This window comes from Hypomesus transpacificus, chromosome 9 (assembly GCF_021917145.1).
Source record: "Hypomesus transpacificus isolate Combined female chromosome 9, fHypTra1, whole genome shotgun sequence".
Taxonomy (NCBI): domain Eukaryota; kingdom Metazoa; phylum Chordata; class Actinopteri; order Osmeriformes; family Osmeridae; genus Hypomesus; species Hypomesus transpacificus.
In genome coordinates, this window is record NC_061068.1 from 5684726 (window position 1) to 5706475 (window position 21750).

Below are 21750 nucleotides of genomic sequence, written 5' to 3' on the forward strand. Positions count from 1 at the left end.
TGCAAAAGAATAAGACTAGGAGAGAGAGAGAGAGAGACACACAAAGAGACAAAATGGGGGAAACAACCGAGGCAAGCCTTTAATGCCGGTAGGCACCAGGGAAGCCTTGCTCCTTCCCCCTCTCTCCAGGCCAGAATCAATGCATCAAAATCCCCCAAAGCCAGATCCTCTTTCAGCCTATCAATTATTTACCCCAGCTCTTTTGTAGAACCACTCCTGTTTACAAGGGCTGCCTGGGCATTCGTAAATGTTTGTTTCCCTCCAGATCCCCTGTCACCCAGGCCACCCGTGTTCATTACACAGTTATTAGCCTGTTCTGCCCTTACACACACACCTGTTCTACCAGGCTTCTGTCCAACTGCCAGGGAGGCATCAAGCCCCGGGCGTGGGGGGAGAGGTGGGGGGAGAAGGGTCAAGGCTCTGGCCACCCATGGAACCAGACAGAGGGTCAGGTCAGGTCAGGGTGAGGGGGCATCATCTGCCATGCACACTGCCAATGCCTACAAACCCTGACTATTGACAGAATGCCACAGTGCCAAGGGATGGCGATAGCTATCAGGATGTGGTTTACCTTGAGAGCACAGAGGCTGATCTCCGTGTTATTTATCTGGAACACTGCTTCATGTTGTAAAAACAAGATCTTGAATCTTTTCCTGTGGTCAACATCAGCTCAAACTGTTCTTGTTTATTTCGTTTCTGTTGTTTGAAACTCTGCAGGCCACTGCTGTCAGGGCACACTACATCCACTCCACAGAAAAGAGACGTTGTGTCAGGAAAACAAAAACACTCATTTGGGAAATAAGGAAGAGAAAGTGTGTGCTCTGGGAATCAATTATGACATGATATTTAAGCATTGTTGTGATTGGTAACCATGTACAGTAGAATCTCTTGCATGGAAACCATTTCTCTACTTTGCATACATGATTTTAAATTATTTTCCTGACAGTGATTTTCATATTCATCCTCACCATGGCCCAGGGTTGTTCTGCCCTTGTGTTTTCTCATGTTAGGTTGCTTGCTGTATGTTTGACTATGATCGAGTATGACAGTAAATGCTTTTGATACAAATTAGTGGTGTGCTTTAAATAGCACTGCTGGCACTCTGCATTTGGAGGCTGGACACCCTAGGCTGTGTACTGTGCACAATACTGTATTCTGATTGGTTAGGCATATGATAGGCTGAAGACTAGACAGTGTTTACAAGCTGTTGTTATTGCTGTGTGAACATGTGCTGCTCGGCTAATTAACACAGTTAAGTCTCATACTGGTCCAAAATAAGCCATAGATTTAGAAATCTATATTCAGTGTTGCGTGACGTCACATGCAAATCATTAAGCTATGTCACATACTTAAGTTTTGAGTTTTTCTGTAGCAGTCTACAAGGACGGCTCACCCACAAACACACAGTCACAGAAACACACAACTGCACACAAAGACCTACACGCAAAAACACACACACACACAAACATGCACAAATACACATGCTGTATAAAAATAAACACACACACCCCCATATCATACTCCATCTGAATTACAAATCACTTACATCGCCAGCTTACTTTCATCCTCTGTTTCCCTTCCTGGCACACACCCCCACACAGTCTTCATGACTAATGCCTCCTTGGTTGCTTCAATCCTATTGGACACAGTGGCACTGGCTAGTTAATATTCATATAGCTCCTGTTCTCCTTATCCGTCTCACACGCTTGCCGCAGGGCTCGGCTTTATCTCCGCTGGTCACATTGGCACCTCCTCTGGCAGCGCCTGAGCTGGGCTGCTCTGCACGAGCTCTGGCCATGCTAATGAAGGGGCCCAGTCCAACAATGGTCCAGGTCAATGGAGCCTCCAGTGGCTAATTGCCTGGGAGAGATAAGTGACTTTGACGACGCAGCAGAGAGAGGCTCAGGAAGGGGAGGGGACAGGAAGTTAATGAATCTTTGCTCGCTCCAGCGTCAATATCAGTCCAACGCAGGCATGAGCAGATGAATATTAAACGCCTTTGATTGTTTTGTTTTTTCGCTGTTTTTTTGTTTGTTTGTGGGTTCAAGTGAATGTTAATGGTCTAGGTTGTTGTGTTTTTCCTGCACTTCATGCTGTGTGAAGGACTGTAACTAATGTAGTTTATCCTAAATGCCTCCTGGAGACTAAGGCATTGTGTCAGCCAATAAAGTCATGTGACCATAGTACGCATAACAATATGTCAAGAATCTCAAGAATTCAGAGTGAAGTGTTCTTAGTGCAGTTTAAGTGCTCTTTGTATAAAGTGTATTGCAAAAACATTGGATATGAATAACAGCTATGAATAAGAAACATTTATTCATAGTGACTTATACAGTAACTTTAAAGATGGAACCCTCTGTTCCGTAGACTCAATGTGACAGCAAGTGACATTGCCAATGACAGCTATACTGACGGAGATAACACCGTCTCCATCACATCCTTATTAGCTTAATCTGAGATTGACAATGTCCATTAAATCAGTGTCACACTGGGAAGGCTTTACTCAGGATCCTCCGCTACGATAAGTTAATTGTCACCCATATCACTGCACATGTTCATCTGAAGATTATGCTTCTCATTGAACATGAATACGCCCCGCATTTCCAGGATTGGGCTGGAGGGTAATACAAAATGGACTTGACAAAAGATGACAGAGGAGCCAAAGCTGCGCTGCATCTTGCGTTTATTTCCCCCCTCAGGTAGTGATTGTGTAAATTGCTGAGGAGAGTGTTGACGGACCAGCCGAGCTGCCTAGTTTGCCGAAGCAAGAGGCCTCTCGGGAACTACCAGGCTTAGCACATAAACAATGGCACACTTAAAATACTCTTCACTCTTCTCTCTCTCCATCTCTGCCTCTTTATCGCTATCCTGTTTGTTCCCCTGACTGACTCATCTCTCCTAATGTCTCTCTTTGTGCCTGTCTTTCATCTGTCTGTCTCTCTCCCTCTGCCTGTCTCTCTCCCTCTCTCCCTCTCTTGTCTCTCTCCCTCCCTCTATGACTGTCTCTTTTTCTCTCTCACGCTCTTTCATTAGCAAGTTGCCATGACTGCAGTTTACATTATTCGTTTCAGCTTTACATATTACATATACAGGGGTTTGTTTTCTGCATAGGTGTCTTCAATGCATCGCAGCTGTACTTGTAGACATGGTGTGCTGTGCAGTGTCTCTTAAATAATGGTGACTGGAGATAGTAAGAGGTGCTCTTGCAGGACTCGTTCACCCTCTCCAAGCCCGGCTGGACCAGGAGCTGAGGTGCAGAATACGGCCCCAGCCACCAGGGAGCAGCGCAGCGCAAATTGTCCTCAAATATTGATTCTACTACAGAGAACCTTGTAGGACGGCCCCTGGCACCAGGCTCATCAACAGAACACTGAACCTCCGGAGGACGGCGTCAGAGAAGAGTGAAGTAAAGACAGAGAGAGAAAGGAAGAAAGGGAGGAAGAGAGGGATGACAGAGGGAAAAAAGAGAGCACGTTCTTAGCCAGTTTGAGAGTGACCATTTGAAAAGATATCATGGGTGTGTGTAAGTTCTTCAAGTGGACCATTGGAGTTGAAAGACAGCGGGAAGTAGCGGGCCATTGTGGTTCGACTGCCCTAACTGCACATACAGTAAGCCTAAAAATACATGTCAGTGTTCCCGGGAGAGGGTGAGTGCTATCCAGGACTCAGTAATGAGAGAGTGGAGCTGCCACTAGCCCTTCTGTCCCTGGATCCCTCTGGCCCAGGGCTTCAGCACTGGGAAAGCTCCGGCTCAGATAGATTTATCATAGCTCACAAAGCAGGCTGTCTGAGGGGCCTCTCAGCCAGCAGGGCCAGGCCCCGGGGCACACTGACCCAACACTGATACACAGATACAGCAGAGACGCAGATAAAGGGAGATAGACACTACTGGGAAGGGAAGGGATGGTAACACACAGAGAGAGAGAGAGAGAGAGAGAGAGAGAGAGAGAGAGAGAGAGAGAGAGAGAGAGAGAGGGAGAGAGAGAGAGATGCCTGTGGAGGAAGAATCCACAGGTTATACTGTCTTCCATGAGAGAAATAGATTGTTTAAAGTAAGTTAAGCATTAATGGTTTTGTTTCGGGCAGGACTCTGGTGTCAGTGAAAGGTACCATTCAGCAGAATTCAGCTTCTTTCAGATGAGGAAAAAGTATGAGAACAAATCCTGTATTTCCCACATAAGGGACCGGAAGGTGAAGCAGAGAATGAATGTCACATTTTAGAAACAAATTCCTTTCACCTACATTCTCAACACAACATAAAACAACATACGCAGAACCATTTCCATTGTTTTATGGGCTTTTTTCTTTTACAGCTAACTTACGAGATGTCACAGAGGCTGTTTATTCAAGCTTTCAAATCATCTCTGGGCTGAAATAGGGAGATGTGTCTTATCCTTTGTTTGGATCGTCCATTGTAGATGGTGGTTCTTAGTACTGTACTGTGGATGCTCAATAAACAATCAAGAAATGAAAAACTTAACTATCAACTAAGCCTCAGTCTAACCCTCCTCATGTGTTGAGTATCAGCAGAGAATCACATTTGGGACATTCTGTTCATAGTTTCGAGCATCTACAAATGATCAACAGGGACTATCCAAATAAAGCATTAGCCACTTTGCTAGTTCACAGTCGAGCACCACGCTAATTACTGTAAGGCTTTTTAAACGTTGTAATGGTCGTAGTTTATACTAACATGTTTTTTACTGTATTAAACCAGTAATGCTACAATGCCAAGGAGGGCGGATTGGAATGACATACTCAACTTTACCAATAAAGGTAGATATTTGACAAAATATCTTCCTTTTTTTGATTTCATGTGACATCTACAGCAAAATACTCCAGATAACTAGAAAAACAAAACATTCCCAAAACGATTTCAACTAGTGCAAATATGTTACATGAATCATTAATATGCTGTTATGAGCCTACTCAGCAACCATAATTAGAGCTGCAAAATGCCTCTCAGAAAACAGTTTTCATGATAGTGAATTGAACCACAAGAGTAAGTAATAGACAATAACTGTGTTTCACTGGTTATGAGCTGTCTCTTCCTCCTCGCAGCTGAAGAGAAACCATCACAACAGAGGGGTAAACAACTCCATTTGTTTTAATAGTCCAGATCTTTCCACAGATCCATCCAAACACACAGTCTGTAAATCCACCACATCTTCTCCTCCAGAAAAGCTTGATTGAATCAACCTTCTATTTGGACCCTTCAGTTGCTTCCAAATAACCTCTCGTTGGCCACTCTTGTGAGTCCATTACATGATTCAGTCGAAGACGATATAAAGTCTTTGTATCTTTGATTTCCAATGCTCGGTCCAAACATGCCCTGGGTATCCATAAATGGTCTATTGTAGTCCTTTTGGAGCAGTGTGTTTCCTCGCATCCCCAAAGTCTCTACTCATCACTGCCTTCTTTGTGTGTTCCAGTACCTGTTGCAAAACCTTGATATGATGTAATGTCTTCCTGTAGTTGACATTGACAGTTTCATTATTAGATGTGTCAGCAGGTCTTTACATATGGAGCTAGTCTCTGAGTCTTGGTTGGCTTTACAGCTCACCAATTATCTTGCTATCGGGTGACCTAGAACAGAGAGGGAAAAACAGTAGAGATAAGACATCACACAGTTGAACCCCTGACACAGAAACGTACAATTATCTCTGATTGACTAAGAGAATCTTCTCATGTAGTTACTAATACAGAGTCTCTGACAGCATAGTTCAGTGCAGTGGAATAGGAGAGTGACTTGATCAGGACAATGTATTCTGCAGGTTCAACTCTGCCTGCCGCCCCAGGGGGAACAATCCACGCCTCTGCAGAGTGGATGTGAGGGACACAGGCCAAAGGAGAGGTGGAGCCCTCCACATCACATAACAGAGGGGAGACAGAATAGAGAAGGTCATGGGTATGGCGAGGGCGAGGGAGAAGGAGAGAGAGCGGTCGTGGGGAAGAGCAGTTGCCTTGGCATCGGCTTCATCGAACAATCTCCTGTGACATCTGCCATAAAGTCTCCTAGTAACTGGGCTCTTACCCCACAATGCCAAGCAAATGTGCAATTAATGTCTAGTGATGCAGTCAGCCGTCCCTCACTCCCTAAACAGCCGATTGGCTAGACAGTCAGATAAAGAGAGCAGAGAGAGGGAGGGACATGACAGACTTTCACAACGACTCCACCAATCGGTTGTTCATTCCTACACTGGCCCGGGGTCGTTCATTCAAACAGCCTTGTCTTTTCCAGCGTGCGTTCACACCTTTGTTGAGCCCTCGCACCACTTTAATTAGGGCTCTTAATTTGAAACTCTCTACGGAACCCCCCGCCATAATCCATTCTAATGAATGCGACAGATGTTCCACTGTATTCCGTCTCTCCGAACAATTACTCTTATGGAGCCTATGGTGTTCTCCACAACTGCCTCTCTGTTTCTGTTTCACCTGTGAGTAAACCACACCTGCCTCGTCCCACAACACACCCTGGCCGTCAATCCCGCAAATTAACTTTCACACTTCGATTGATTACAAAGGGCCATGAAGGACTTTCATTGAAAACAATTTACCCTGTCTGAATAGCGACAATTAGCATACCATTGTATGTCCAGTTCTCTCCAAGCATTTTCCTTTTGTCTCTCTAAATCTTTATAGATTTACAAACAAGCCTAACTGGGCTGTTGATTCGCTCTCTCTCCATATTTTTTTTCCCTTTATGTCTCACATAAATTCCGAAATTACAGTCCATTCACTAAATGTATTAAAAATCAAAATATATTTTTATTTAGAAGATGAGCCTTAATTCAGTCACTTTATGTTTAATATTTCTCAGTATGATTCACACTTCACAAAAATGTGTTTACTAAGAAACAAGATTTTTGTTATAGAGAACAGGGGCTTTCAATTGAATCAACGTCAACATTTACTCATCCAGGCACGGAATTGATCCAAAGTGTTTCATGAACATCTGATGTTCCCTAAGAGGCAAGCTGCTGAAAATATTTATCATATTAAGTCCCTTTGTTTTTAAATAACATTTGAAATTCTGAGGGATTAAAATTTGAATCATAATCAAAGTATATTGAATTTGGAGTACTTCTTACAGTACACACAGATTTGCTGTTGGACAACAGGAAGACCAAAAGAAACTCTTTCAAATGTTTTCCTGTGACACTTACTTGCAGTTCACCTGGTATAAATACACCTGGTGAATACTGTACACACACACACACACACAAACACACAAACAAACACACACACACAAACACGCACATGAAACAAACCACACGCATGCCCTCATCTCACCTTGGTGGTTTTGACTTTGTTCCCAGTACTGCAGGACCAGCCAGTGAGGTCGGGGAGCACCTTACACTCCTCTCCATCCAAGCAGGGGTGCATCTGACACCACCACTTCTGCAGCACGATGGAGGCTGGAGACGAGAGGGGGAAAGGACAGGGGAGGGGGCATTCAGTGGACTAAGCCAAGGAGAGGAGACTAGTACAGAATAGATTAGCACAGAATAGTGCAGAATGGGTGTAGAGAGTAGAGATACCATAGGAAGATGTGAGGTTTAGAGTGACCTTTGACACTGGAACTTTGTGGCTTAGTGGCAGTCCAATGGTGTTACACTGATTTCAACAACGTTAGACCCGTTTCACCAGATACATTGAAATCGCATGAGCTCATTGGTGTTAACTTACAATGGCTTAGTAATACAGCATGCCTTGCACTGTATACAGTAACAATATGCACAGAATTGGTCGTATCAGATGTTAGACATGGCTTTTACCGCGATCACATAAAAAGCCTATCATCTTGATGCTGTGAAGAGGTGACATCTCTGTCAGTGCCTGAGCTCTACCTGAGAGGGTGAGAGGTGTGGCACTGACACACTCAGTGTTACCTCATGATGAAGAGCTGTTAAACTTTATCAGCACATGAGCGATCATCATTAAAGGGTGACACCATGCACACTTCTAGATTAGTGGAATATATTCAGCAGCAATTACAGCAAAGCCATTAATTACCCTGTGACAAAGAGGTTATGATTTCAAACAAGGTATTAGAGAACAAGTTTGGTGAAGAATCACAGTGAGGAAGGTGGCATGTATAATGCCACAGTTGGAGAGCCTGTCAGAGTAGACTGTCTTGGACCTGAACCAGATCTGGGTTGGGTGTTGCCTTAAACTATGACTTCCATCTCTCAGAGCGGACGCATCACTGTTAAGATAACCATCTCATCTGACCTCATGGTGTAGACCTCAGTAAACACAAATCTGTCGCCATCCATTCCACTAAAAAGGACTGATTATACGGGCAGCATCACGTTACGGTAAGTTGCTAGCGTATTCCCTACTTTGATTGACTAATCAATTACTGACTAATCAATTACTGTAAAAGGGGGAGATAGAGGGGGGTTGTGGTCTGTCTCACATACAGGGTTGTTGCAGACAATTATTTCCAACAAAGGGAGGAGGGAGTGAAATCTGCTGCAAAATGGGCTTTCTGTAGAATTATGCAAAAGAACATGAGCAAATCCCCTCAATTGTCATGTAGAAGGAAGAGAGAGAGAGAGAGCGAGAGAGAGAATGAGGGAGGGAGAGAGAGAGCGAGAGAGAGAAAGAGAGAGAGAGACAGAGACAGAGAGAGAGAGAGAGAGAGAGAGAGAGAGAGAGAGAGAGAGAGAGAGAGAGAGAGAGAGAGGAGAGAGAGAGAGAGAGAGAGAGAGAGAGAGAGAGAGAGAGAGAGAGAGAGAGAGAGAGAGAGAGAGAGAGAGAGAGAGGGGGAAAAGAGAGATTGTTGTGAGAAGGGTGTGAGAAAGCAAATGTGATTGAGAGTGCGAGAGATAAATAGTGGGTGTAAGTGAATGGGAAGTTCACCAAAACAGTGTTTTTGGGATCAATGGAAGAGAGAATGATGGAAGAAGGAAAAGAAGAAAATGGAATGAGGAACAAGAGCCACAGGTGGAGAAAGAGGGGGAGGAAGAGTGAGAGTAAATGTGAAAAGTGAGAACGAAAAAAAAGAGATTTTGAGAAAGAAAGAGAAACCCAGGGGAGAGGAAAAGTTACAGCAGAAACAAAGAGAGGGACAGTCACTGTTCAAAAAGATGCAGCACAATCTACAATCAATTACCCAAACTGTCACACAGCACCGGGGAACATGCTGTTATGATGCACGAGCTCAGTGGCAGTAAGTGGTTCTAAAAACCAATGGCTGTATAATGCTCGTTAATGTTGCCATTATGGTGTCGGCCGATGGTGCTTATCGCTCCAAGGATGTTATTTAGAGCTAATGAGCATGGCCTGTAAGAGCCATTATAGAGTTAGTGTGACACTCTCCTCCCCTCTTCTAGGGGGTGGGGGGGGGGGTATTGGGGCGTGGGAGAACATCTATGCACCTGTCTGTCATTTCAGAAAATAAACAGGAATGGCAAAACGATTGTGTTGTCATGGTAAGGTTAAAAGGCTGTTGGTGATGCAGAAAATCTCCTCCATAGATCAATTAGATACTATTAATTTTCCAACATGCTGCATAATCAAAATTTGTATTTGGTTTATCCTCCGTATTTACTGATCAAGACAAAAGAAAGATGTCATCCAGCTTTCAGCTGCAACTAATGAGTAGGCAAACCAACGTTAGATTCAGCTCTGTTACCTCAATAATAGACGCAGCCACACAAGCAAATCTAGTATTTACAAATAACTTGATTATTTACATATATATGAGTAATATATGAATCTTTATCGAAAAATGTCTCAAAACATCTCCATAAGGTTTAATCTTGTCGTCGGCAGCCGAGATTGACAGCTGCAGGTATGGGTGAGGTGAGGTGATGCCTGTTCTGTCGAACTGCTAAGGCTGTGGCTTGTCTCTGGGCTGTCTGTCTAAATAAGGCCTACGGAGGTGTCAACCCTCAAGGCTGCCTAGAGGACTGGCTCATATCACTGATGATGATGTCAATCTACAATAGCACTAACAAATGTCACACAACGCAACATATTCAATCAGTGTATCCCTGAATGCACATTCTGTCAAAACACTTGGTGTTTGTGTGTGTCAGCATGTGTGTGTGTGTGTGTGTGTGTTTTTCTATGTGACTCCAGCGTTGTTGTTGAATGTGTGTGACATCATGTGGACAAAGTTAAAACTGCAGCTATGACTACATAGACTCACATAGAAACAGACCCGTCACCACCCTCACCCAACATGGTTCAGTGGCATACCACCGATGCTGAAACCACAGTGGGGAAAAACAAACATGCAAACTCATCTATAACACCAGTTATCACCGTGTTGACAGGTGAACTCGACTGAAACGCTAATCTGTTGGCCTGTAGCAGAACATATAACATATGGTACACTCAATATCAACAGGGCTTTCTCTGTGGTACACATAGTGCAACAAAATAAGCATGATTTAATCAATTACAGGCACAATGAAAGTGCCTTTTGACGGCTGACCTGGGGAATGCAGAGCATGAGATGAAAATAGATATACATAATCCACCACCGTACTTCAAAGAGAGCTACTTGACCCTCCCCCTTTCATCATCATGTACTGAACACATAGGGAATAATAGATTAGTCTCGCTAAAGCACGTATTTCTCTGTGGGGCCCACATCACTGACACTGTATCATTCTGCTGCTGGTGGCTTGATGGGAGCCAGGATACAATATGTTCATCCGAGCGTAACGCTTTTGGAGAGTCATCACCAATTAAAACTTTTCACTGCGAACTGTGTACGTGAGCGCTTGTGTGTGACTGAGAGAGGGTATTGTCAGGCTCTAACCTGATGAGCTTTATTACATTATTTAAAGATATTGAGATTCACATAAACACAGACACAAACCGACAAAGCCACACACACAGAAGAGGAGAATTAAGGAGAAAATTGCCTCTGTGACATTTACAAACCATCCCTTTGACCTCAAAGAGCATCCTGCTCACTGCCGGTAACAGACAAAACAAGACAACCACCCAAGCGCAGGAGACCTGCAGAGCTGCGTCACATGAAACAAACCCACAGCATCTCTCCTAGTTCTTTCCTGTGAGCTCCACCAGTCCTCCCCCATCTAAACCCATCAATCCTTCCTCCTTTTCTCTCCATCAGGTTAGATCTACCACCACCCCATTCCCCACCCCCCACCACAACCACCACCCCTCACCCCTCCCAGCCCCCCTAGCCCGACCCAGCGTCACCACTGCTACTGACTCAGGTCACTGGCTCTGCCTTTCAACAGTTCATGTGGTATGATAATAATGCAGCACAATCCTTAGCAGGCACCAAAGGCAGGCCCTCAGGCACACGCACACACACACACATCGCCTCCCCATGGAGCGCCTTGACAAATAGAGACGCCCCTCTCGACCTTTGCTTATTGGCTATTATGAATTTGACCCCATCCATTCCATTTTTGAGGCGCCATGTGGAAGTTGAGACATCGAGAGACTTCCCACTCAACGCTTGTGCTCGCACCACAGGCTCTTTCAAAGACAGCTGAGGAGAGAACATTTAGTCATTCTCCCGTGCAACCTCGTGGGAGTGGGATTCAGGATCGAGTTCACACAGAGCAAGGCAGGAAAGGAGGAGAGAGTGGAAGGAGAGAGGAAGGAGAGCAGCTAGAGACTGATGTAAGCCGGGATAAACAGGAGCGGCAGCCAGTTCTCTAAGGTGTCAAAGCTGCCAGGGGCCGGGCACAGAGCCAGACGTTCATGTCATCGGCCATCATTAAAAGACGCAGGCTCACTCTGTCTTCTCATGTGGAGCTGTCCCTCATCACCAGCTCTGAACACAGAGTCCAAACACTGGCGGAAGAGACTGAGCACCTCAGTCAGGGATGATTCCCTTCCCTGAACATGTCATTCACTGTGCTATAGGCCATGTCTTCCAGTACTCCCTACAGGGCATTAACTTAGAACAGAGCATAGTTGAGTGCTTTGGGTCTTATGGTGGGCTGTGATGCAGAGCTTTATCAAATGTGTAAGAGTCATACACCAGCTAGGAACCTGAAGTATGTGATGACATTTTGGAGCACAATTTCTCTACCTAACTTTCTAATTCAGAGTAATTTACTTTAGCTCTGGTTGACTGGGTGCATTATCAAACTATCGTTCCAGTCTGAAAATCTCAATAAATTAGGCAAAATAAATACAGGGAAGCATTCGGAGCATGTCAATTCATTTGAAAGGGAAAGAAACAACACCATCTACTGGTCAGACATAGGAACAGCAGTCCAGAAATCCAACCAAACAACTTTGTTTTGCATTTCATTAATTCTACTATCCAAAACAGCATACAAATATACTGCATATAGTAACAACAGCAAATAATCAAGAACTCAAAGTGCACACATGCACACATTCACATGAATAGTCCCTGTCCCGCAATATCTGTACTTAATTATTTTCAAATCCTATTTTATTGCAAACACTAGGCATATACATTATTGATATTCAGTATAATATGTGCTGTGTCATTTCAGCTGTATGAGCTGATGAAACATCACAGTGCATCAGAGCAAGACCGGGAGCCAGAGAGAAAGCAAGACGTCCAGCTCTGGTTCTAACTCAGCTGACCTTGGCACAAACAGCTTTCTTGTGGGAAGAAGAAAAGGGAAAGAGGCTTTACTGAAGATAAACAGAGACATTGAAGTGAGTGCCAGAGGTTACTCTACCTCTGGCTCCATCTCCACCTCTCTGTCTGATTCGCTCACTCCACTCACGTACGGGACACATTTCTATTTCCCTCGGGAGGAGGGGTTAATACATCTGGCGATGGTGTGTGTGTTTGTGTGTTTGTGTGTTTGTGTGTTTGTGTGTTTGTGTGTGTGAGTGTGTGTGTGTGTGTGTTCTCAAGGGATAGGCAGAAGGAGGTGTACTCCTGATGGAGGTCAATGACACTCAGTCTGTCCCTCACTAGGGAACCACCCCTGAAGACAGGCAGACACCAGGTCCATCTCCTCTTCATCATTACACAAACAACAGCCTCAACCATTCACAACTCAACCTCTGCATTTCTTCCCCCCCCATTTTTCTCTCTCCATGACAACCCCACCCTCGCCGTCTCCAATCCACACACAAAAGTTTGCACGGCATATATCTATATCTTCAGTTTTTTCAGTGTAATCCATTTTCCATGCTCAGCGTTTTATTTGTTTAAACATGATCTTATAGTGTTGAGTGTAGGGATATGATTGAGTGCAACAGACCGTAAAATAATTTCTCTCTATTATTTCCTGATATATGGACAAATAGCCTTAACAGATATGAAATAGAAGGCTTTCCCAAATGAAATCATGCCTTTCAGATTGTGGTTTTGATTTCAAGCCTTGGGCAAAAGCAGGCAGCCTGTGACAGCTGTGTTCCTCCTTGCACTGGGGATAAGGGACAGGAGATCTTTTATCACCTGCATTAGCTGGCTGTGGCCATAACCTTTAATGTTACCTGATCTAGCAGAGATAAGGGCTGAGAGTACAGAGATGTGCAGCCTGTCTTTGTCACGGGACAAAAGTGAGTGCGTAGAAATGAATGCCAGCTTCCTGTCCCTGCAGGAAGTGGATGTGTTTGGCTGCATGGTGAATATTTCATGAGGTGCATTAACAATAGAATATGTGATTGGTGCCATTCCAGAGAATATACGTTGCGGTGAAAACAGAAAACACACACATTTACATACACACAAACACATACACACATACACACTCTGCTTTTACCTTCCACACAGGAGGGCCTGGCCCTGGTTGTGCCAGCGACCTGGCCAGGGAAGCAGGAGCACTTGACAGTCTGAGAGCGTTCTTCGATCTTGTTCTTGTTACAGCAGCGGTGAATGGCCACTACATCACAGGTACCCTGCTTTACCTGGTAAGAAGCTGGGAGGGAGAGACAAAGGAAGGAGAGGGAGGGAGGGAGGGAGGGAGGGAGGGAGGGAGGGAGGGAGGGAGGGAGGGAGGGAGGGAGGGAGGGAGGGAGGGAGGGAGGGAGGGAGGGAGGGAGGGAGGGAGGGAGGGAGGGAGGGAGGAGAGGGGGTAGAGATATTATTCAAAGCCATCCAGTTGAGTTAATGTGGTCTACCGTCGTATTCTAATGCATATAACATGAATTAGTGACAAACCACATTCAAATTAAACCCCCCAAAAAGTACATATATTGCATTGAGTATTCAGGGTTTATACAATAAAAATCTGTTGAATTATTCACAGCCGTATAAACAGTAGAGAAGGTTCTTCAACCTCTCGCGACTAGTCTTTCAACACAAGCCACTGTTGTTATGCCAGGACTTTAGTTCCATCCTCAGCCAGACTGGTCCATTAGCAGTCCTAGTGTAATTAGTCTGGGTCCTGTAAATAAAAATATAGTGGCAGGGTTTGTGCATTTATTATGTATGGAGAACATTAGGAGGTGTGATAAACAACTGGATATGCAAATCCACAGCTCGCCTCGGGAAATCCAACTAGTGGATTTTGACTTGCCAGGACAGAAAAATTGAGTTTGACTGAATATTTTTAATGGTGTTTCTAACTAATGAAATTAATGAATATTGAAATGATAGTTATTGTAATGTAAGCTTTTCTGGTCAGAGATGTTACAATGTGGGCTTGGATAGGGAGTCTATACAAAAAAGTATCTATCGTTGGATGAAAGAATTATGCAAATTCTGTAAGAGTGGTCTAAGGGTGGCCTGGAAAATAAAACTATAACATCCTCCCCATGCATGGACAGGTAAAAAAGTGATCCATTAATTCTTAACTTTTGTTGAATAAGCTTTGAGATACTCATTTCCTCTCAAACCAAACACACACGCACACACACACACGCACGCACACACACACAATATTGAGTTCTATTTCAGAAAGCCATGGCCCCTCTCATCCTTCCTGATTTATGGTTTGTTTGTTGTCTTCTCCAGAGAGCCCTCTCAATGATCCCACCCTCTCACAGGGCACTCCTCCGCCATCATCCCTCTGTTTTCATTTCCCACAGTCCTCTGTCCCCGTCTCCCCTGGGAATCGAGGAGCTGGCGGATTATCACTGCAAACACACCCAGACACACACGCATATGTAGTCTACGCTAGCATGAGCACGCACATACTCACACACACCAAAAAACACACACGCGAACATGCACACGCGTCAGCCATCTCATACATGCAGAGTGAAACTTACTGTATGTACACTCCAAAGTCCAAGCTGAGGCACATTTACACTCCTAGACACCATGGAGCATAACAATGTTTTAAAAAATAGAGAGAATCCTGCAGAATAGAGAGAGCTAAAACGCTTGTGCAAACTTCCACTAAACCAGAATACAAAGTGATGGCTAAAACAGAATAATTCCATCAGTATACCAAATAGTATTCTGATTTTCCAAAAAGAGATGGACTTGTACAGTGAAATAGTTCTGCCTCATTGCATGTATTCCATCCATTTCACAGTGAACAGAAGAGGATCACAGTGGCTCAAATGTCCGTTACTGAAACACAGCTGGAGATCCACCACTGTAAGCCTCCCACCATGTCATGACCAAACCGCGTCATGAGAGTCGAAGCAAAAGGTCACTTGTACAGACACACACACATATACATATGTATATGGGTATAGATGTACTGTAGGAGTGTGCGTCAGTATGTGTGCATGCGTGTGCGTGTGTGTGTGTGTGTGTGAAGCAGGAAGGTCTGTAAGCGAGGGTCTCTGTCTCTGACAGAGGGGAGGACAGAGGTAAGGCTTCCTTCTGGTGGCATAATGAGTTCACAGGGGCAGAAATCTTCAGTCCCATTTTCTTTCTTTCTTTCTCTATAACTCTTTCCTCTCCTTTTTTTTGTCTCTACCTTTCTCTGTTTTGATCTTTTTGTCGTTCTCACTCTTCTTTCTCTCTCTCCCGTATCCATCTGTGAAACTCTAACCTGTCCCTGATTTGTTTTCGTTGTTTTAAAAGTGTAAACACAGGTTTGAAAAGGCCATGGTTACACAGTAATCAGTGTTTCAGTGCTCGAAGTAAACCATCATGTTCCCACATCGGTGTTACGGCAGTCTTAACGTAATAAATCTCAACTCAGGCTGAAATGGGCTGGATTCCCAAGCATGGGTAAATGCTTCTATTTCTGTGACGGCTGAAGGTTTACTGTGCTCTAAACAAAGCAGTGCTACCTTGAAATGATGGGGCAGCCAGGCGACTAATGTATTCTGACAGACAGCGGCAGACAAACCATTGTGCAATTTATCAAAAAGCGTGTCTTTCCTCTGTCGATATGTGACAAGTCGTCTGAAGCTAAAGGCCAGGCGTTTACCATCTCGGGCAGAGACGCAAGCGTTGATGCAGGGGACATGCAGGAGGACAGCAGACATGGACTCCTCTATTGGAGGATGATAAAACGATCAATCCAGACTACATGAGTATCAGTGGGTTGAGCTTTTGTGGTTGAACAATTTCTTCCCTACGTGGACCCTGCTTGACTTACAGAGCAACACACCTCAAAAGCACCTAGTAATAATTCTACTCCTCTTCCCACTTCTACCACATAAGACTCCTGACCTCCAGCTCTGCTTTACTCTCACCTACTGTACCCCCACCCTCCTCCTCCATTCTTTCCCTCCCCCTCTCCCCCTCTCCCTCTCTCTCCCTCCCTCGGCTCGAACCAAACCTCTTCTGTCCATCTCTCCTTCCTTTCCCCTTTCCAGCCCCCTTGCCTCTGTGCAGAGCTGCCCCGCATGCACCATCAATCACATTGACATTATCTGTGTTTAACAGGTCCAAATCAGGCCCCATCCACAGATGTATGCTAATCTAACAGGTTGTTTGCACGGCTGAGTGCTCCTACGCAGCCACCTCATTTATACGCAAATCTATCCCCAATAAAACCCACTCGCTGTGACTGGGGAGCACTGTTTGTCAAGAAGGAAAACGCACACTCAGACACACACGCACGCACGTCTGCAAGCCGAGCACAGACCGACACGCTACTCATTCAAACCAGTCTTAAGGTCCACAAATCCTCTCTTGTTTCTGTGTCTGTGGCCTGTAGCTGTTATCCCTCCACTCTAGGGGGTTCTTAGGGGAGTTGTTTGACGGTAATGGGATGCTGTTGGGCCGTAATGGGACTCTCAATACCAGACTATGGAATACAGACAAGTAATGTTAGTCATTCATACAAACAATGTACAGTACTGACTTTTGTGTTGTGTCTAGATAGCTGTAATAACAGAATGCCCAAACAGTTGTCTGAGACTGAGGTTAGTGTGCGTACCTTCACTCAGAGGGTCCATACTGTCTCGTCAAGGTGACCTTGTAAATGAGTATGCTGCACATCTCTGGCCTGATTGACTTTGATGTGGCTCCGCTCGAGCTGAAACAGAATTTTTGTTCCTTTCACAGAGCCCCTACCTTTCTCAGCTAGAACACCCCTGGCCTAGGGCAGGGGCCCATTAGGACAGCTAGGGACAGGAAGGCGCCGTTTTGGCAGTGAACAAGAGTGAGAAAACGCTTTCTCAGTTGTTTTTTGTTACTTTTAACAAGGTGGTCCAAAAAAAACATTTTATCATCAAGTGGTAGATATGTTGAGTGGCCTTCTTCCACACAGCGTTCCTGACCCTCCAGTCTGCCTGGGCCCTGATCAAAAGCCATTGTGGCTGAAGCCGAAAAAAACAAGGAAGGAGCAGAAAAAAAGGAAAGGAAAAGGAGCTAACACAAATTGGTTTTCACCCTGAGAAACCCGTACTTGGTAGCATCTAACTGGGATCTGTCTGTGGGGTTGTGAAGAGTCTGATAAGCCGTACGCACAAAGGGGTGCCTGTGTGTGAGTATGTATGTCTTTGTGTGTGTGTGTGTGTGTGGGTGTGTGGGTGTGTGTGTGGGGGGGGGTATGTGTGTGTGTGCGTGTGTGTGGGTATGTGTGTGTGCTTGTGTGTGTGTGTGTGTACGTGTGTGTGGGTATGTGTGTGTATGTGTGTGGGTATGTGTGTGTGCGTGTGTGTGTGTGTGTGTGTGGGTATGTGTGTGTGTGTGTGTGTGTGTGTGGGTATGTGCGTGTGCGTGTGTGGGTATGTGTGTGCCTTACTGTGTCTGAGTGTCTGTCGATGACTAAAAGCTTATTGTCTTTCAAGCCCGAAAGAACATTGGCAGAAAAAGAAAGAACATTCCGTGTAATAGTTTCCTCACTGATCACTACTGGCTTGTCCAGACACACCCTGCCAGGGAGGTGAGATGACACTTAGTTTATACACTTCTATTAATGTTATTATGTGTTACTTACCCTAAGGAGTTCTAAAGTGTCATGCAGAATAATCTTGAGTAAACAAACTTTAAGATGGAGTAAAGTCCTTCAATTAGGTATTTTATGACCTCCAGAGCCACCATGTGGCAACAATTGGTACAACAGCACACTGATCGGGCCTAATCTGACTATAGCCTTGTCTACAAATAGCCTTACAGGGAAGCCTAAGATAGAGAACAGAGGAAAACAAATGTAGGTATTGTGATGCCCATCCAATTATTGTTTTCCCCCTTCACAGTGCCGTCTGTGTATTGCACAGCTTTACAGCAAACAAGTCTTAAGCGTCGACCAATTAGTGGGAATCCTCTAACGGACGTCTGTGGTTGGAGCGGGGACAAGTCGTCTGCCGTTTCCTCTGAAACTGTATAAAATCAGGGGGGAGAAGAGACCCCGGCTGACCTTCACAACAGATTGGGACTGCAATTAGTGGCGTTCCTGCTGAAAGACTGGTGTAGCACAGGCAGCCTCCGCTCCATCAAAAGGAAACTAATACCATCAGTCACTGGTGAGTAGATGCTGATGGCATTTCTGGGCCACACAAAGGTCACCTTGCATCGGGAGGGAGAACTCCAGGATGCTACTAGGAAACGAGAGGATAATTAAGGAAATAGTCATAATTAAGTAGGAGAGGGGTGACTCTGAAGGAGGAGTGAGATGTGGGGGGGGGGGTGCAGGGGTGTGTGTGGATGTGGGCGGGAGGGGGGGGAAGGGGGTGAGTGACTTAGCAGAACGGTCCCTGTGGCCCTGTAGCGACCGCCAGGCGTGGTGATATTTTTATTGGCTTCTGTTGGTCACTCGGACACAGGGGGAGGTTATAATGAATCATGCAAATTAGAGCATGTTAGCTTGTGGGTGTCAATTAATGTTGGTCTAACCAACGCATATATACATACATACTAATTTTATCTTGGGAAGGGGTTTTTATTAGTGGGTGATAATTGGAATAGTTGAGGTTGGGGATTGTGAGTGTGTGTGTGTCTCTGTGAGAGAGTTTGTGTGTGTGTGTGTGTGTGTGTGTATGTCTTTCTCTGTGTGTGTGTGTTTTAGTAGACAGGGGTGTGGTGGATGATGTTTCACCACTGGCCTGATAGCTAAATCAATGCAGGGTTATAGGGCTACTCATGGAGCACAGTTCTAAGGCTATTTCTTGGGACTCTCTCAAGGAAGCTGTCCTTACCTAGAGCTGATCCTGGGCCTTTGTCTGATTCTAAGTCTGAATATGAACCAGAGAGAGTATTAGCAGAGTGCTAGTGGTCACCTCCATCCTGCTGCTCTGCTCTGTAGATCAGATCACCATCACACTCAGGGTCAGCCGTGCGTTTGACAGCTAAAGGGCTTTTTGCTCCAGCCCGTATCATTTAATCGTGGTGTGTTTTGCATGCAGCCTTTAGAACAGGCAGCTCTCGATGGCCCGCTGTGTGACTGTGAGGGACAAAGGAGCTGTCACCTGTGAGACCCTGCACTCTGGGAGCCGCGCCTGGTGACAGGCTAAGGGGACTGCTGTGTTGGCATCATGACAGAGTAATTAACCTCATGTGGGGTTGGGGTCAAAAGCAGGACCTGCTGTACCTGTCTGTCCCCGATGGTTACGGTTGCCAGCAGACACGGGGCCACCGCAGAGCATCACCGCGGCGACAAGAAAGGCCACCTGCAACGGCCATGTTGACCTCCCCCACGGCTTCATCCTGCAAGAGAGGGAGGGGTGGGGGAGGGATACGGGAGGGGGAGTAGATACAGACGGAGGTTCTTCAAAGAATAGAGAGAAAAGTAGGAATGAAAGAGCAACGGTTGAGGTCAGGTGTACACTTTTACCTTTGGTCCTCAGTCCTACTCCTCTCTGATCTTTCTCTGAGCTGGTCTTCTATAGGCCTGGGGGATGAGCCATAACTGCACGTGCACACTCCTGCTCTTCCTCTTCTCACCCTCCTCCGGGTCCTAGGAGAGGCACAGCACAACAGGGTCAGAGCAGAGGCACGGCGGTCCATCTTGAGGTGCTCGACTGCCCCCAGGGCCCCTGGGTATCCCCGCCTCCCTCCCTCCCCACCTCCTTCCCTCCCCACGCCTTCCCCGGGTCCCGGACAGTGAGGGGTGAGGGTAAGAGGGCGGGGCCGTGTTAGATCCATTGTTTACAGTGGGCTAACCCTAACTCCCGGGCTGAACGGGATCCACGGCTCTACATCACAACTCTGAGGAGTTCAGCAGAGAGGCAGGCGGCTCAAACGCCTCACAAATTGACACACACACACACACAGATAGATACAAACCCCACACAGTGGTATGGGTTGACAACAGCATACACAGAAACTAGCTAAATGATTCACTCAAATAAATGTACACTAACCACATGAAAAGCATACAAACAACGTATTCATCAAAAACAAACATATAAAGCTGCATTCTTGAATCAAACAACCCCCACCCACCTTCCCACACACACACTTCAAATCTTACACAAATACACACACACACACTTCCAAATCTTACACAAATACACACACACTTTTAAATCTTACACACACACTTTCAAGTTTTACACAAACACACACAGAATGTTTGCAAAGTAAATACAAGCTCTCTCTTATAACTGCTGAGTGACCGAATCTAAAGTGTCTGTACACACACACACACACACACACACACACACACACACACACACACACACACACACACACACACACACACACACACACTCATCAAAAAGAATCAGACCTCATTATAAGTGTGTCAATACCTGTGATACAGCTGTCTCTTTACCCAGCTAACAGACCCAGGGTTGAAAGTCCACACAGTCTTGAATCAAAGTTTGTTTCCCTCTGTATTAAAATTAAATATTCACTTGACACATCAAAACATTGATCTTATTAGTGAGGATGCATGATTTACAAACGAGTGTGCCACCTCCAAGTGAACAACGTGGGATTCCACTGCCCTCTGGTGGTCGAATAAGAGATAAAGCAGGATAAATCCCTACTCCGAAACACTCTGATGACGGGATCATCCACAGTGTTAAATAAAGTTCCCAAACCATAATTGCAAACAGAATCTGAAAACATCCCTATGAATAATTTAAGTATTTGATAAATTGTCATAATATATATTCATGCAGTACAATTTATGCATACAGACAATGGCGTGTAGAGGTGAGGGCTGGCTTCCAATGCCAGATTGCAAGGTTACTTTGGTGTGGAGGGAAAGAGTGAGAGAGAGAGAGAGAGAGAGAGAGAGAGAGAGAGAGAGAGAGAGAGAGAGAGAGAGAGAGAGAGAGAGAGAGAGAGAGAGAGAGAGAGAGAGAGAAAAGAGAGTGAGAAATAGAGAGAGAGAAATTGAGAGAGAGAAATGGAGAGAGAGAAATTGAGAGAGAGAAATGGAGAGAGAGAGAGACAGAGAGAGAGAGAGAGAGAGAGAGAGAGAGAGAACATAATCAACTAAGACCAACTACAGATGTCCAACCATATTGCATAGCTGTGAGGGAGAAAAAGATGAAATGAGTGGC

General features: G+C 45.2%; 1 protein-coding gene across 2 annotated transcripts in view; it reads right to left on the reverse strand.

The window, feature by feature from the left end:
• Positions 1-4098: 4098 nt before the first annotated feature.
• The window catches only part of tafa4b (TAFA chemokine like family member 4b), a 30244-nt gene continuing 12592 nt past the window's right edge, over positions 4099-21750 (reverse strand). For both annotated transcript variants that reach the window (XM_047025498.1, XM_047025497.1), the window contains 5 exons: positions 20070-20192; positions 19827-19942; positions 13704-13859; positions 7294-7418; positions 4099-5586 (listed from right to left, as the gene is read on the reverse strand). In XM_047025498.1, coding sequence (XP_046881454.1) covers positions 5575-5586; positions 7294-7418; positions 13704-13859; positions 19827-19941 — 408 coding nt within the window. In that variant the 5' untranslated portion in view covers position 19942; positions 20070-20192 and the 3' untranslated portion in view covers positions 4099-5574. The remainder of the gene's footprint in view (positions 5587-7293; positions 7419-13703; positions 13860-19826; positions 19943-20069; positions 20193-21750) is intronic.